This window comes from Patiria miniata, unplaced genomic scaffold (assembly GCF_015706575.1).
Source record: "Patiria miniata isolate m_02_andy unplaced genomic scaffold, ASM1570657v1 HiC_scaffold_23, whole genome shotgun sequence".
Classification (NCBI taxonomy): domain Eukaryota; kingdom Metazoa; phylum Echinodermata; class Asteroidea; order Valvatida; family Asterinidae; genus Patiria; species Patiria miniata.
Window position 1 is genome coordinate 8,264,059 of NW_024037062.1, and position 16,865 is coordinate 8,280,923.

General features: G+C 42.9%; 2 protein-coding genes across 3 annotated transcripts; both read right to left on the reverse strand.

The window, feature by feature from the left end:
• Window positions 1-491: 491 nt before the first annotated feature.
• On the reverse strand, window positions 492-8,449 carry LOC119731307 (cytochrome P450 2J5-like). Its single transcript, XM_038204454.1, has 6 exons — window positions 8,065-8,449; window positions 5,152-5,558; window positions 4,289-4,516; window positions 3,201-3,390; window positions 2,210-2,347; window positions 492-1,855 (listed from the first exon to the last, which is right to left on the reverse strand). Exons 1-6 carry the CDS (start codon window positions 8,447-8,449, stop codon window positions 1,677-1,679), a joined length of 1,527 nt encoding a protein of 508 aa, XP_038060382.1. The 3' UTR covers window positions 492-1,676.
• Window positions 8,450-12,736: 4,287 nt separating this feature from the next.
• LOC119731308 (lactadherin-like) lies at window positions 12,737-16,237 on the reverse strand. 2 transcript variants are annotated; one of them, XM_038204456.1, is made up of 4 exons: window positions 15,893-16,237; window positions 15,302-15,436; window positions 14,316-14,542; window positions 12,737-13,156 (listed from the first exon to the last, which is right to left on the reverse strand). In XM_038204456.1, the coding sequence occupies exons 1-4, from the start codon at window positions 16,101-16,103 to the stop codon at window positions 13,010-13,012; spliced, it is 720 nt and encodes a 239-aa protein (XP_038060384.1). In that variant the 5' UTR covers window positions 16,104-16,237; the 3' UTR covers window positions 12,737-13,009. The 2 variants fall into 2 exon arrangements, with proteins under 2 accessions (XP_038060384.1, XP_038060383.1); XM_038204455.1 differs by having other exon boundaries at window positions 14,316-14,533; window positions 15,893-16,217.
• Between the last annotated feature and the right edge of the window lie 628 nt (window positions 16,238-16,865).

Below are 16,865 nucleotides of genomic sequence, written 5' to 3' on the forward strand. Positions count from 1 at the left end.
ATTATGAGCTAAAAGTGATAAAGCGAAATCGGAAACGAAGCCGAGCTTTGAAAAAGGGCCATCAATGTCGTCATGTTCATTTTTAGCCACGGGGGCTGCCTGACCTACAATTTAGACGTGAGCGTCGGGAATAATTGTCAGGTCTGGGAACCAGACTACAAAGTTCACAGACAGACTGTGTACGTTCTATTAAACCCGTGGTTACCACTTTTTGGTAAAACTATGGAAGGCTGACATTGCAAAATTAAAGAAATCAGTTGTTTCCAAACGTATCATTTTCATTGTTGAAAGTACAAAATAACTCACAAACGCTATCAAAGACTTAATCAAAATGCCACCACCTCAAATTCTCACTGTGTTAATATGCAATTTTTGGAAAATCTGTTGCCAGCCACGGCTTTAATTTATACCATTGTGGCTGCCCATACAAAATGGCGCTCAAAATTTACAAACGAACGAAAGGTACATAATGAAAAAGTCCGAATTCAAAATACTCTGCTCATTGCTGACGACGCATACAGCGAACTTTAGTAGTCCAATTGCTTTATTTATAGTCAAAGTTAAGGAAGCCTATAACGTCTACTGGCAAATCAAAATGGTACTACGGCGGTGGGCAAATGTTCAAAACCCTGAAGTTTAAGCTCATTGGATATTAAACTATTCAAGCAATTAGTGAAAAACCATGCACAACCCACTTTTGATTTCGTCAGTAGCACTCAATATTAAAAACAAATCAGTCAATTTACAGATCGTTGGAAGTCACCTAAATATTTATTTATTTCTCCTAAATGACAGCTAGCAAGCCAGATTGCGAAATCTCACGGGGTGTTTAGTACCTGCGCTATTTTAAAGTATGAACTTTCTCTTGAAAAAGTACAGACGTGAAAAAAAAAACACCACGTGCGAGCGCGAGTGCACAATAAGCTCTGGCGGTTTTGCACGCGTTGATAGAGGTACGCAATGGCTTTACGTGGAGTCTATCGGATCTGTTGCCACGTGTTGGATCAAGATCAATGGCCAAGACCCATATGAGCAGACCGACAATGTCCTCCCTCACGTCTTGAAGACCCATTTAAAGTAGCACAGGGCCTGGGGCAGGAGTTGGCCCAGCTGATGTATTACTGTAGTACACAGGGGTACATTCCAAGGCCTGTTACGAACGAACCAAGAAGCCACCTATACCTGATTTAGTTAGGCCATATTTGGGGGCAAATTGGGTCAGTGGGAACCACGCCATTTGCTATTGATACAATTTTTTTTTTTTTATCGAAGCATAAATTATATTCTGGTTAAACTATACCTTCTCAACTTATTCACACTAAAAAAGAGCAATTCATTCAACATTAATAGAAATTTGACCGAAGTGTCATTAAAATTGGTGCACAACAGTACAAAAGAATCGTTGATATTATAAAATAAAATTCTTGTAAAAGAAATAGTTGGCGTCTGTTTACATTCAGTCAATACCACTACAAACATAAATAGTGCTTAGCATATAACACTTTTGTTGTACCCACTTTTAACTTAATAAGCCGGATTCAGCCTATTCATTGTCGTTATGGGGTAATCCTATACAATAGCACTGCCCAGCTCACAGGTGACAGTGAGTCAGTGCTATAGGTCGAAAATTCCAATTCATTCCATCTTGAAAAAAAAACTTGTCCCCTTTTTAGTATTTAGCGTTTAACCGCGCACACATCGAACGGCTCTGGTACGTAGGTGAAGCTGGGGACACCCCTCATGGACGGTTTGGGCGCCCCCAACGGCAGCTTGAAAGTGAACCTCTGGAACAGGTTGGTGACGAACAGGAACATCTCCATCCTGGCCAGTCCCTCGCCAAGACAACTCCGTCGACCTTTGACACGAGAAGACAAGAGGATCGACAATCAGAAAGGAAGATGTTTTTTTCGGAAAGACAACAAGTATGCATCCTCTTGTGGCACCGTGACTGGTCTGCAATCTTACGAATGTCAAGTTCTATGAGAGACACAAGGAGACTGATGTTGTGAGGTCAAGGAACCAGACTGGCTTCGTGTTTGCATACAAAATAGTTGTCTTCCAGCGAATGATGGCGCTGTACTTGGATGTAAAGGTAAAGGGGAACAACAGTCGAAATGCTGCAGGACGTTGATTTAAGCAAAATTGCAAATTAAGTTTCTTCATTCATATAACTAGACTCGATGATATTTGTTCCCCACGGCCAACTTACCTATTGAGAAGGGTATGAACCTCTCGTGTTGGATGAGTTTCGTGCCGTCTTTGCTCAGAAAGCGGTCGGGGTTGAACTCCTCCGGTCGATCCCAAACCCTGGGATCGTTCATCATCGCCCACAGGGCAAAAAACACAGCTAGTACATACAAGGCAAGAAAAAGTATTGTTATCGAATTAGTCTGACTTGTATACTAACACCCCTTGAAATGATTCCATCTGACTTGCTGACGTTAAGAAGAAGTCAAGAAATATATACTGGAGATTTCTAACATTAATCATCAAGGGTCTCAGTAATCATTGAGCGAAAATGTGTTTCGGGATTCAAAAGGTTGTGCATTTGTCTTTATTTTCGCTGTACAGGGTGAGTAAAAAAGAACGAACCGCAAATGTCGGGACTATTGTTTTATTGACTGAGGTCCTAAGTGTAGCACCTGCAAAGTCTAGGATATAAAAGCCCAAGTCATAAACTTTCTTTTAGTACAAGACTCATTCAAATCACTCATGTAGTATTGAAGTTACAGAATTTTAAACACAACCACCGTTTTAAAGTTCTGTCCACGAATCACAAAAAGGTAAGTTTTTTTTAAGCAAAACGCAAACAAGTCACATATAGGGATTGATGTGAATTGTTTTCGTTTTGCTGAAAGACCGCGCCTGTTTTTGTGATCCGTGGATGGCCAGAACTTTAAAACGGTGGTTGTGTTTAAAGTTTCTTAACTTGGAAAGTACATGAGTGATTTGAATGATTCTTGTACTAAAAGAAAGCTTATGAATTGGGTTTTTCATATCCTACATTTTGACAGTCCCGACATTTGGTGTTTTTTTTTTTACTCACCCTGTATTCTTGATAGATCTTATTGGAAACGAACAAATTTCATGACAAGCAATTCGCAAAATACTGCATGTAATAAACTTAACTTTTCGGTTTTTTTATGGTTTATTTTGTTCTCCTTTCTCCCCCCCCCCCTTCTTTTCCCCCAATAACTTACGCCCGCCTTTCGGGATGGTGTAACCTCTCAACTTGATTTCTCGAGTCGCCTTGTAGGGTAGCGCAGAGGCCGCAACGGGCCGTAAGCGCTGTATCTCGTTCAGGACCGCGTTGGTGTAGGGCATGCTGGGACGGTCCTCACAAGATGGCTGCCGGTCACCTCCAACCACCTCACTGATCTCTCTCTGGATCTGAAATGCATGAAAATACGTATTGAGTTGCTAAAAGGAGGCAAGTGTCAGCCTAAAAATACTGCAAGTAAAACTCGTGCGATCCCCTGGCATGCTGGCATATTGTATGCAGGCAGTTAGTATCAATGTACCTAACCAAAATGGAATTACAAAATATACAGTCCATGATTGTGAAGCTATAAAGGGGCCTTTCACTTACGAAACAATAACTTTGACGACACTAAAAAAACAAAGTGACAAATCATGGGCTACCTAGGACCAAGGCCTGTAGAGTAACCCTGGAGGTCATGACCTGTTGCCTGGATCTAATCACTTAACCAGATACCATGAGCAATAACCACATATCAAGTTTGGTTGAGATTGATGATTAAACTTACAGTGAACCTAACCAACATGGAACACACACATATACACGTTTGTTTATGGTGTAAATCGAGGATTTTCTTTTGTTCCTCTTCCCTTTTCCCTGTTTGTAACTTAACTTTTTCGCAACAGCTCTCATTGGTTTTGTATACACGTTTTTTAATCAAAGTCGTCCTCGATTTGGTTCCTGTCCTCGATTCACCGATGGTGTTACACGTGTACTGTCCTCGATTTACACCATAAACAAACTCCTGCACTCGGGGAGCCCCTATTGTCACCCTTTTTTGCACTAAGTTTTTAGAAAGACCTCGTATGTGCGATCGTAAATTGGGTACCTTCGAGAATTGGGGACCCAATTGTCCCCTATTGTTCATTTTCAACGTCCCTTAGCTGTTGCATGCAGAAACAAACTCACGCATACACGCAAATAAGGAAATACCCTTTCGCAATATCCTCCTCCGGCTTACAGCCAGGGGTACTTACAGCCAGGGGGATCATGTAAAAATGGTAGGAGCTTTTCTGATTTGTGTTTTACCTTTTCTTGTACCTCGGGGTGATTCAGCACGGCAGCTATCACCCACAGGATCGTGTTTGAGGTTGTGTCCGTGCCCGCAGCAAACATGTCGAAGATCGCCCGCCAGATGTGCTGATAGGCGAAGGTCGCGTCCCCCGCGGCGCCTTTCCGCTCCGTCTCATCAATCTCTCCGATGTACATGTCGATGAAGTCCCGGTAATCGTTAGGGTCATAAGAATCCCGGTGTTCCTAGACATAGATAAGATAAATTACATTGTTATATACCTCTGTCTTCAAAACTGTATTTCCATTGGCCTAGAAAGATCACGTACTTGTTAAGGGTATAAAACATCATAGCACGCATATCACACTCCATGTTGTACGTACGGTGTGAGACGCTTGTGTCCCTGGTACCCACGCTATTTTCACCATGTTTTCATACATAAGTGGGAGCAGCGAACTAGCAGACGATCAGCTGTTTCGAGCACGCGACATGCATGTGAGTAATGAGTTGACGTTCGATTGTCATGATTGTTGTGTTAACTGCCGTTTGTTTTCGTAATATTTATTTCATCAAAATCCAACGAATCAAAGACAGAAGTATCACAAAACAATTGTTGACTGCTGTGATGTGGGATATGACGATTTCGCATAGGGAGGGGTGCCCCAGTTTCATGGTCTATGGCATATATGTTCATAAAAAAAAGGTGAAGAATCCTTAAAATAAATCCTGCATCCGGATCACGCCCAAAATTTAATTGATTCCTAATTTTTACCTAGGACCACCCGCAAAACAAATTTCATGAAAATCCGTCATACAAACCAACGCAGATGAAAGCACATACCTCCTGGCGGAGGTCAACAATTTCAGAGAAAGTGTTTACCTGAACAATTCCGTTGATCCGTTCTCTTATGTATCTCAGACATCCTTGAACTTTGGAGTAGAGCGGAGTTAGGAGAAGCACGGGGAATATATTTGCCAGCGATCCTACACCGGTAGTGTGCAAGATATACTGCAGACTGCGCACCAACTTCTTGAAATTCGGGTCGTCGTAATCGAAACGGTACCCGAAGCAGACGGTGCAGATGATGTTGGACACCGCGTTGTGGATGATGAGATTGGGATCGAAGGATCGATTCTTTTCATTTTCGATTCTCTCGACCAGGTATCGAGCCTCCTCGGTGATCTTGTGCTCCAGGCTCTTCTTGCCGACTCCGAGTTTTCGAAAGGCGCCGAGGCCGAAGTGTCGCTGCTCTTTGCCAGTCTCGCCGTCGGCCCAGAGAAAACTTCCTGTTGAAACGATAAGGCCAAAAAAAAGAAGTCTCCGGTTTCTGGAATGGAGCTTGCCCAAAAAGTGGTGCGGCGACGCGGCTCTTTTTTTTTTTTTACCCGATTTATTTTGCTTCAAATGTCGGCTGATGACTGCAAATGGTGGCCGACTAAACTTTAGCGCAAATATATGGGAGTCCAGAGAGGCCACATAAAGCTTATTGTCGATCGTCACCCCATATAAAAACACGTTAAAATCGTGCAGCAGCAGGATTCCAGTCAAATCAGTGAGTTTGGCGGTTTTGAGACATCATCTTTCATTGAAAAAAAAAACGTTTTCATTTTGCCGACGCGCATGGCTACGGCGACGCGCGCGCATACCAGAAACCGGAGACTTCTTTTTTTGGCCTTAGTGACGTTATAACAACAAATGAATTATTAATAAGATATATTAAAACAAGCCTAACCATCAACTGGAACTGGTTAGGCACTACTAATTTATTGCCTTACACATTTTAGGTGCTTAGATTACACCCAAAATACACTGTATGTCATGGTCACTCATTTTTGTAACTGCAGGGTGGACCAAAAAAACGCATCAAATCATGATCAAACCCATTCCCTCAAAAACGATGGAAAAGAAGATCAGGCCAGCTTCACTCACTCTTTAGCCAGCAAATTTCTCTAACACTTTCTTTTGGCAAAGAAAAGGTCCTCAGTATCACCAACCAAGTTTGAAGACTTCAATTTTTAAAGGAGAATTTTCTTCAATATTTGGCAGTGGCTTGCACATGAGAGGGAAGTCAAGTGATTTTAAAATGAGGCTAAGGACTGTACATGTCCATCGATCCATGGACCAACCATATATTTTACAAGACTGACTTCTGCATTCCTTGTCATTATTTAGTCTGGTGCCTGACTATGGAGAAATGTGCAGGGAAAGAACGTTGCAACCTGATGCTACTATTTCTTTCATATATCACATCTAAGAAGGTCAGTCATTACAAAAATGAAAGGACATGAATCCGGGACTGAGAAACATTTCCAATTTTGTTAGGAAATACTTAGACAATTTTCTAGACTCTGGTCTCCATAGACTTTGTACACAACCGCTGACGTAGCGTCAGGTTGCAACATTCTTTTCATGTGTAGAAATAGTGACCTAGTACCCGACATCCTAGATCAGTCAGTTGTCAGTTGATTGATGCAGTGCTGAAGGGTGCAGACAAGCAAATCGGCCCGAAATTGTCTACACCGGCCAAATCACGAGTTGCATACCCTCAAATTCTTCGGTATTTTAGCACATTGCGGGCCATGAACTTGAGATTTTGTACAAAATAATGTGTGGAAGCCGTGCAGATAGAAGACTGCGAGCTCGTATTTCTGTGAAATGTGGATGATGATGAGGCCCTTAAATGGCTCTATTTTGCACTGGAGCGTAGACGTCCATTTTCAAAATGGCGATGGGCTTCAGGACGACTTTTAGGGGTTATCATCTTTGGATGGAATTTTCTCCCAAAAGTCATTAATTACCTCCAGAATATTGAACAGAAAATGAAAGATGATGAAATAACTTTAATTTGATGTACGTCTTCAACACCTCAGAGAGTGGTGAGTATTTTTCCTGAATTTCTGAAGTGGGGCATTTATCATTGGGATCTATGGACACTTTTTTACTGGTCTGCAAGCTGTAGAGTTGTTGGACTGGTTATTTCAGGTGCCAATCTGTTTTCTTGTAATGCATGTTTCAGTACCTACGGTTTTAAGACTCTCATCCACGTATTGAGAGTCCCAAATTTTCGGACTACAATCCTGGCCAAATCTCGCTGGCCCCCAACCCCCAGCCCCCTGTCAATGTTGTCTCTCATTGCGCGGTGTGTGCTCCATCAGCTGGAGAGAAAACCACTGACCGGGGAGCGGGGGAGTGGGTAGCCTTGACCAAGGCGTTGGGCTTATCGATTCGCCGATAAAAAAAAATCGCCTATAAGAAAATCCCTAATCAACTTGGCAAGGCATAATTGCGTGATCAGATCGATGTCCGTACGCTGCTAGTGAGAAAGTAACTTGTACAGCGAGAGGCTATGCTTGTACGTACGCACGTACACACACGTACTCGTACAACAGCCATTCACACACAGTACATGTGCATGCATGAGCTAGTCCGCGCCGCGTGGCCTGTCGTTCGACAGGCCACGCGGCGCGTACCCCACACGTACGTACAGTACATGTACACCCACACGCAGAACACAGTAGGCCTACATTTACTGCCTTACACCATGCGTACAGTCCGTACTCACGTGTGTGTGCTTGCTGGTTGTGTTAGTACTGAACCGTTCGTACGGACAAGGGTCGGCGGTACACGTACACGCACGTAGCCGCGTTGATTGTGGGTGCAGGGCCCGATTATCTCCCTTCGACAAAAAGCCGAGGGACCGCATTGAACAAGGCTAGGGAGTGGGTAACCGTGGAAAGCTATTATTTCCAAGTGTCCCAACCATTTTGGTCGGGATTGTAGCTCCATTCCTACCTTTTGTACCCGTGACTGTTGATAACGACGGCACAGGGGCTCTGTCCAGGAGCCGTTCTCCTTTATTCAGCAGCAACTCCTTAGCTGCATCGATGTCGCTGATGACGGTGATAGGAGACCTACCGGGCGATAACCCGACCGACATGACGCCGCCGTACTGCCAGCCCCACTCCGCAAACAACTCATGGATGAGCTTCGTGGACCGGGCCAGCGCGGGAATGTTCCCCAGCAGGGGCCATCGCCACGGCCCCGGGGGAAGGTTCTTCTGTCGGTCTCGGAAAAACCTCAAGACCACCAGGAAAATCAGCAAGAAGACGCCGACAGACTTGAGATCGAGAGCGCCGGTGAGCAAAGAAGAAATAGCAGCTGAATTCTGACCAGCCATCGAATATCCAATTCCCCTCACGACTCTGTTGAATACGCCACGACGAATGAATTCCACAACAACCGGCCTTTTATGTCACTGTATTCAGCCGGCAAAGAGTACGCGTCTAGTTTGCGATCTCCAGCAGCTACAGATTACACGCCCAAAATAATGGTTATATAGAAAGTAGTTAAGAGGTCACGGCCATGGCGTCAAGAGATTTTGGTGCTGTTGTTCCTTCACATTTGGCACAGAACGTTAGGTAAAACCATGGAGCTATAAATAGTTCGATGGTACAACCATATTGTAAGTGCTTGCACGTATGGTTCCAAAGTTCATGACCGACTGTTTATTAAACGGAATACGTAATATTGGGAAGTAGTTGAAAGGTGTTGGCTATGAAGTGTACAAACTCGGTGAAACATTTCGTCACCTCTAGTCTATACGGAGTAGTTGAGGTATTGACTCTAGTCTGGTTCCCGGACCAAAAGATTCTGACTATTCCCGATGAATCAGGAATAGTCAGAATCTTTTGGTCTGGGAACCAGACTATATTGACTCAAGGTTTCGCGCATGCGCTTATCCGGTTGTGCAAAGTTCACAGGCAGAGTGTACATATTGCCACTTTTCGGTAAACTATGGAAGGCCGACATTGCAAAAATAAAATATTCGGTTATTAATGTTTCCAAACGTATCATTTTGATTGTTAAAAGTACGAAATAACCATCAATCGCTACCAAATACTTAATTAAAATGCCTTTTTTTTTTTTAAATGATTGGGGTGTTAATATGCAATTTTTGGCAAAATCTGTTGCCAACCACGGTTTAAATAATTTATACCCTTTTGGCTGCCCACACAAATGGCGCTCAAACATAATGAAATAATCAGAATTCAAAATACTCTGCTCATCGCTGACGACGCATTTTCAGCGAACCTCTGCCAACTCATTTGTTATTAGTAAAAGTTAAGGTATAGTACAATGTACTGGCAAATCAAAACGGTAAAAAGTGCCCCCCCCCCCCCACTGTACCATCCAGCCCCCCCCCCCCCAACACTTGCCCACCTCGGATGAAAATCCTGCTACGCTGCTGCTTCTAGAATGGCAGCTAGCAAGATGGAATAAATTCACGGGGTGTTTAGTACCTGTACGATTTTTAATCAAAGTATACGCTATTTGACAATAATTTCTGTAGGTTTCTTTTGGGATAAATGCAAATGATCCTATGATGTATTCAAGGTTTGATGACGTGGTAGCTTCCTGATTCGATATTTCTTGGAAAACTGAGTACGTGAAAAAAATATCAGCTCGAAATGCTCTCGGAAGCTGCGGCCCAACTCTAGACCTGCTATAGCCTACGTACCTCGTTCCCATATTGTGTCGAGCAGTTCCCTCCGCTACCTGCTCTCTCACCCTGGTATTGGATCATTTGCATGTCCAAAAATGTTGCACATGTATGCAAATTAGTAGTCTGGTGCCTGGCTGTGCTATTAATCAGTATTTGCTTCCGTATGCGGTGTCTGAGGTAAAAACAAAATTTTATCCAGCCAATATTCAGTACCACATTACATTATGAACAAAATAGAAAAGGGGCGTTTTTGAGACGGAGTGGACGTAATTATTTACATTGAACGTAAAAATACGTCATATACATGTCGACGACAATTAAAACACACAGTACTGAATATGAATCCATTACTTGCTATGTATTGCTGTATCGAATCAGGATACAGAAAGCACGTTTCTCATCAATGGGTTGCTATTGGAAACGAGTTTGGAAATAAAGTAACCCCTGGGGACGTATCTCATACCAGGGCGAGAGAGCAGGAATCGTATGGCTCGACGCCATGGGGACGAGGTGGTAATCCATTCGACCTACATAACAGTGCAATGTCAGCTATACTCTCTTCACATACTCTATTTACTGCGAATTCGGTAGCCTATGATTACCATGCCGGTTGTGTATAAAGCCTGAAAGTTCACTCCTAGTGGTGCGCTTCCAGATCGACCTCTTGCATATGAAAATTAACGTGGAAAAATTCAAAAATTTGTGATTATTTTTTTTTACATTGATTTTAATCATCCTCGAAAAAGGTCTTGGTACATTATTGCAGAATCTCAATTGTGTCAGGTCAACTCGCCCCCTCCTCGACTTGTCCCCTGACCGACTTGGCCCTTACTAACTCGCCCCCTAGCTGACTCGCCCCTAGCCGACTCGCCCCTCGGATAAATATTTCATTGAATAGTTTGTGTGCACTTTGAATTACATTATTTTTTTTTAAGGGAATATACATCATTTTTAGAAATGGATGGAATTGGGGGGTTGGAAATATATAGCAAATATAGTTACACTGACTTTTTTGAGGTTTTGGTTCCCTGACTCCATATAAAGAAGAAACAGAGCAGTTTACCTACATTGGGGAATTGTAAGGTCAGGGAACCAGTCTAGCTGGCTTGTTCCCGTTCATAGGTGTGTAATCGATTGCAAACAAGGGCGATGGTCAATTGGGGCCAGTATTTGAAAAAAAGCCATTTTTTCCCAACGCTGGTTGGCCGACCAACGTCGGAAATTGATACAAAAATGCCACTTTTCTTGAAAATGACAATATACCAGGTGCCTTGTTTTTACAGGATGCTTTACACTGTCATTCACTAACAGTCCAGCAAGGTATTTCAAAATGATTTGGTAGTTTTATTTTTTGATGTTTGCAAATGTTGTATTTTCCCTTTGAGTCAATAATTGTTCTACCTCCGCAGGGTGATATATTATTCTCTCTGACTCTCCGTGTATTTGGTTTATACGGGAAACCTGTTGTCTACAAGTCATGATTTATGTCATGCATGATGCCGTTATAATTATGTTCCATCACGGTCTTCTTTCTCTATGGTACGATTAATGTGCTCCCCGTACACAAGTTAAACCAACAGTAGGTCCCTACGAGTGAAATTATAAAGCGAACAAACTTATTCCACGCGTAATATGCCGATTGCAATGAATGACAAAATATAGTGCCTCCTCATTGTCGAAAAACCTCACATGGAATATAGTCACGTTTGGTTAGTGTGTCTTTTATCGGGGGGGGGGGGTTGGAGGGATCATTTTTTCGACATGGCTACTTTTCCAGTTCTGGAAATATCAGTCGTTTCAGGGGTGGCCTCCTTTGGGTGAAAATTTCTCCCAAAAGTCAATGGTCAACCCACCAAAAATTGGAAGAAGAAAATGAAAAAGCTGGCATGTTGATCATCTATGTTTCTCTGCAGCCTAAACACCTGTGAGAGTTCCAAGTATTTTTAAAAGAATGTTGAAGTATGGGTATTTTTTTTATTTAACACTGGTGTCTATGGGAATTTTTCTATACTAGGGTGCACCCCTAAGATTCATCAGAAATCATAGTCAGAATCTTTCGGTCAGGGAACCAGACTACGACATGGGGGACAAAAGGCCGTGATTTGGGGGACAAAGAACGTTGCCTGCCATTTCGGATACAAACAGTTGTCCGCGATCAGCTGTTTCATTAGATATGGCGGCAATATTGCCGACGTTCGCGTGACGTTCCAAAAAAAGGGCACTCGTTAAAAAAGGCGCTTGCGAAAAAGGGCTCTTTTATTGAAGGGGGGTTCGTATGAGGGGACCCCTTCCTCTGGACCTTTAATAATTTGGAGGACTTTGCCCCTTATTAATTCTTGAATGAATCATTGTAGGTGACTCCAAGCCTAGAACGTAGACTTATGATAATTATGGGATCGGGAACAATGTTCATATGCCTTTAATCATTCATCTTAATCTGTCTTATCATTCCATTGTGATCAAAATTGTACCATGCAGTTAAAAATCAAACAATCTGCATCTGCATCTGTAAAATATTGTGCAAACTCCTTGATAAGCTATCCCCATGCTCAATTAATCAGCTTCTAATACTATTTCTCCAATCAATTGCCCTATACAGTCGCTTTTATAGCTCTGAGCCCCCATTGGCCAAGTACGGCTTTTCTTTATCAAACGATGGTGCATAAACTCAATTGACCAATCAGAGACAGGGTTCACCAATATGCAAAGTAGTTCGTGTACACGTGTGGCTTTACGATAGAGGACAGACACACAGAGGGAGAACAAGATCCTTTCAGTCCTCGCGCGTTGGGTCTTTTGTTGAAAACGGTCCTCAACGGTACGGTTATGTGCTTAGTCTATGGTAGAGTGTTGTATTACAGGGACAAAGGAAAACACAAAGCATTGTCCTCGGGCGTATAGAAATTCACGACTGTATGTTCTGTCACAACTCGATACATGCAGTTATGCCACTCGAAACCTTTTTGTTTCCGACATTTAAATTACTGTTCAACATTTTTTATGGTAATATCGTGTGTTAATTTCATGAACGATTGCTGCATAGTAATTTTGCTTGGTAAGTTTTATCTTGATCTCTTGTGACATAATTGTTTATGGGAGAGTAAAAAAATCCACGTTTGCCTCAAACCTTCTGAAATTATACATCTACATATCTATATGACAAAGATCCCCCAGTCCCAATTAATAAATTTCCAATGAGCATTAGAGCTGGGGTTTCCCAAGCTATTATTGGATTTACTCCTGGATTCTGTAGCCGAGGACCTCAAAGCGCATACAGCAGGCTAGTTCGTACTGAGTAGGCAGGATACGCAGGAACCTGGCTTTGAAGGCCTTTGGGAAAGTGGTGGTCACTTGTGTGTTTTTGTCCGAGTTACCAGGGAACTGTGAGGGATAAAGAAAAAGGAAATGATTTCCAAATCAGCGTTGAAAGGTTCATGGGGACGAGTTCATATGTAGAGGCAGCAGGATCAACAGAGGGAGCCCTTGCCCTACGGCATGCATATTCATAGGTGTCTAGGGCTTTAAATAATTATAGAGTAAATAATTTTCATTCGTGCATTTTGTTTTCGTTTGAAGCAACAGAAGTGCTCGAAACCTAAAAAAAAGGTGCTCAACAACTAACCTGATGAAGTTTGAGCTCAGTGAATGCTATATATTCCGAGAAAACAATATTCTAGGATCTCGATTTCAATCCAATTCAAAAGTTGCCGTGTCATGTTTTGAATTGCGCCCGAAATCCGCGTTCGGGACAAATTCTCATTCAGCCGATTGCAGGTACGCGATGTCACGCAAAAGTACGCGATGTCACGCACTGAACCGACGATTATTAGCAACCGCGTGCACATGTGTGTCGTGTCAACGCTTGCGCGCACCCATTCACGGCATCGCCGTATTAGAAACGAACTAGTAACGGAATTGTCCAAAATTGCGTCTTTGAACGCATCTTTGGAAATTTTGTTCACAACAACAGCTGCCAGAAAGAATAATTTCACAGGGTGTTTAGTGCCATTACTATCTTTAAACCAAGTTCAATGCTTTTCAACAATAATTTCGTCGTATTTTTTCTACCTTTAAGGGATTCAACGTATTTATAAAAACAATAACGCACGACAGCCGATTTGTTGACCAGAAAATGGTATGAAGGAAACATAAATCGATCTGACAACAAATCCCAAGTTGGCCTCTTTGCCTCCTTAGTGTACGCCTCCTTACTTTTTTCATTTAGTTTTAAACAATAAGATAGACGAGAGATAGATGATTATACTTGGGTAGGACCCACGACCTTGTACGCGTGCTACTAGTGCGAATGTCTTAGCACTCGACCACCAAATTTGCCAGGGAACGCTAGCTTATTCAACTTTGATCTAGCTTAATTTCCATACAACATCTTCACCCGTAAACAGGAGGTCGTGGGTTCGAGTCCCAACTGACTGAGTATTAAGCTTGTGAATCTTACCTAACAAACCCTCGGACAGCATTATTCTGTGTTTATGAAATTACATCGTTGAAAATGGCAAATGGAAAGATGTGATTGGACTACCTTCGTCGGGGTACATGATCCATCATTAGTGACGTCGGTCCATTCTTGGCCATCGTCGCTGTAGGCGACTTTGAACTCTGTCACCCATTGGTCATAGCTCCTATCCCCACGCCCCTGGGTGATAACGCCAGTGATGATGACACTGCAACTGAAGTCGACTTGGATCCATGGATCGGTTTCGTTGGGTACAGCAATACACCAGGCTGCGGCTGAGGCCGCGTCCGTGACTGCAGAGTAAGCAGATAGTTAAACATGCTGAGCATAAAACACTGATTCAGCAAATTGATGTATACAGGGTGAGTACAAACCCCGAAACCCAAATGTCGGGACCATTGTTTTAGTGAAGTTCTGCATGGAGCACTTTCAAAATCTAGAATATGGAAGCTCAATTCATGAGCTTTCTTTTAGTACAAGAATCATTCAAATCACTCATGTACTTTTCAAGTTAAGGACTTTTAAACACAACCACCGTTTTAAGGTCCTGTCCACGGATCACAAAAAGGTGAGTGTTCTTTCAGCAGAACGAAGAGATATGTGTGAATTGTTTTAGGTTTGCTGAACGAAAGCACACCTTTTGTGCGATCTCAAAAATGGATGTATTCCCACTCAGAAGCAATACGCCTCGGACAAGTTTTTTTGGCTGATAACCCCCCCCCCCCCCTTCTCTTTATTTGCTCACGAATATGTTTTGTCCTAAACACCTCTATGAAATTCTGCTCAGATGGTTCTGTGTTTGAATGAAGAACTTGGCTACATTTTGTAGAAGTTTTGAAATTTGAGATTCGCTGATAAAAATTGTCGGAGTAATTAAAACATTAAGCAGAATTCACTCGCAAAGCACTATCAGAAAATCTTAAGCACCTCAGAGGAGAAAAAACTTTTTGCATTTTTGCCACCATGACGAGTAGGATTTTGTATGAGTTGCCTTATTGTTCGTCCCATGACATGTAAATGTAATTTTTGTTGAATGCAAGTCAACAAGTTACTTTCATGGTTAAGCCGAGCCCTGGTGGGTCCGTGATTGGCCTGGTTGTTCCACATTGACGACGCTGTGATGCTTGCATCTGGGATGCGTCCATCTTCCATCCCAAGGGGTCCCACCTCAGAGCACTCCAAGACATCTGTCGGAGTAGTGGGGAAAAAAGCGATCAGAGTGGGGCGGGGTTCATTAAAGCAATCACACCAGTCTTTCCCTACAAGAGCTGAGTTTACAGCCGTGTGCGGGTTCCGCCCTCTCCCAAGCTTTGAATACGTTATTGTAGTTAAGAAACTTGGTATGTTTATAGAATTTGCTTTGTCGTTGTACTTGTAGCTCAATCGGACAAGTTTGATCATAGTATGCGTCCTTCCGTAAAAAAGCGCAAATAAGTACATTTCTATACGGTCTATGGAAATTGTTTTTAGTAGCTCGCCTCGATAATTTTGACATTTCGCGCGAACGCTAGATTGAACTTGGCGTTAAGACGTCCGTAAAACATCAGTCTAAGATTAGAGTTTTTCACCAATTAACACAACAAAAGGGACTAAGTTAAAAACTGTTTTTAGCCTGGACAAATATGCAGAAATATCGCACCTACCTTTCTTGCAGGGTACATGGACAAGCAATTTGACCGCGTCGAGTTGCTCTCGAAAGACGTCCAGTTGACTATACAACGGACGGAGAGCTGCTTCGAGAACCGAGTCGGGGTCCCCGTGGGCGTGTGCGGCTGCAGCAAACAGGCAGCACTGGGCCACCACGGCAAAATAAGCTACCAAAAGGTACTTCATCTTGATATCAGAGACACTCATTGATCTCGAATCAATTCCAGAATCGCACTTATATAGGTTTACAACTGAACTAGAATCCTTGAACCGAGAGTGCTGAAAAAGGCGTTGACCGTGCGCAGCACACCAAACCACAAGACCGTCACGTACTAATGTGAGTTTATCAGTTTCCTCCAGTGTCCAAGGTCCACTGTGATTGTTTTGTCCCAAAAGTTAAAGTTACATGCTGCATGTGATGATAATTGTTGCACACCTTTGCTATACAATGGGAGACTTTTGAGACGTTGGTGGCAGCAAACACACCGGTCCTTTTCCCATTGTTTGCGTCATATTGAGCAATTAAAAAGGACTGGTGTGTTTGCTGCCACCAACGTCTCAATAGTCTCCCATTATTTGAATCAGTTTAGGTGGGCCTATGGGCTCCGATCCGTGCGCCAACAAAAGAGGGCGCGTTTTTAATACTTTTGAGCATGGGCTCCGTCACAGACATATAAACGAATGGATTATGTCTGTGGGCTCCGTGCACAAGTACTCCTCCAACAGCAAGAAAAGGGATCTGGAAGAGACGACGCCTGACGCTCAAAGCAACGCTGTGGCTAAATAGCTTAGTCTGGTTCCCTAGACCTGACAATTATTCGCGACGCCCACGTCTAAATTGTAGGTCTGGCCAGCCTCGTCTCCAGGTGTCGGGCAGTACGCGCCCACCACTACCTGCTGTCTCACCCTGGTATTGGATCATTTGCATGTGCAAGATTTTTGAACACGTATGTAATGAGGAGTAGTCTG

What these genes read in the sequence shown, in the direction of transcription:
- LOC119731308 (XM_038204456.1), bottom strand. Translation starts at nt 16,103, where the DNA reads ATGAGTGTCTCTGATATCAAGATGAAGTACCTTTTGGTAGCTTATTTT. An exon ending in GGCTCGGCTTAACCATGAAA is followed by an intron (nt 14,543 to 15,301) that starts GTAACTTGTTGA and finishes CTTACTCTGCAG; the next exon opens with TCACGGACGCGGCCTCAGCC. An exon ending in GATCATGTACCCCGACGAAG is followed by an intron (nt 13,157 to 14,315) that starts GTAGTCCAATCA and finishes TATCCCTCACAG; the next exon opens with TTCCCTGGTAACTCGGACAA.
- LOC119731307 (XM_038204454.1), bottom strand. Translation starts at nt 8,449, where the DNA reads ATGGCTGGTCAGAATTCAGCTGCTATTTCTTCTTTGCTCACCGGCGCT. An exon ending in AACAGTCACGGGTACAAAAG is followed by an intron (nt 5,559 to 8,064) that starts GTAGGAATGGAG and finishes TCGTTTCAACAG; the next exon opens with GAAGTTTTCTCTGGGCCGAC. An exon ending in GGATCAACGGAATTGTTCAG is followed by an intron (nt 4,517 to 5,151) that starts GTAAACACTTTC and finishes ATCTATGTCTAG; the next exon opens with GAACACCGGGATTCTTATGA.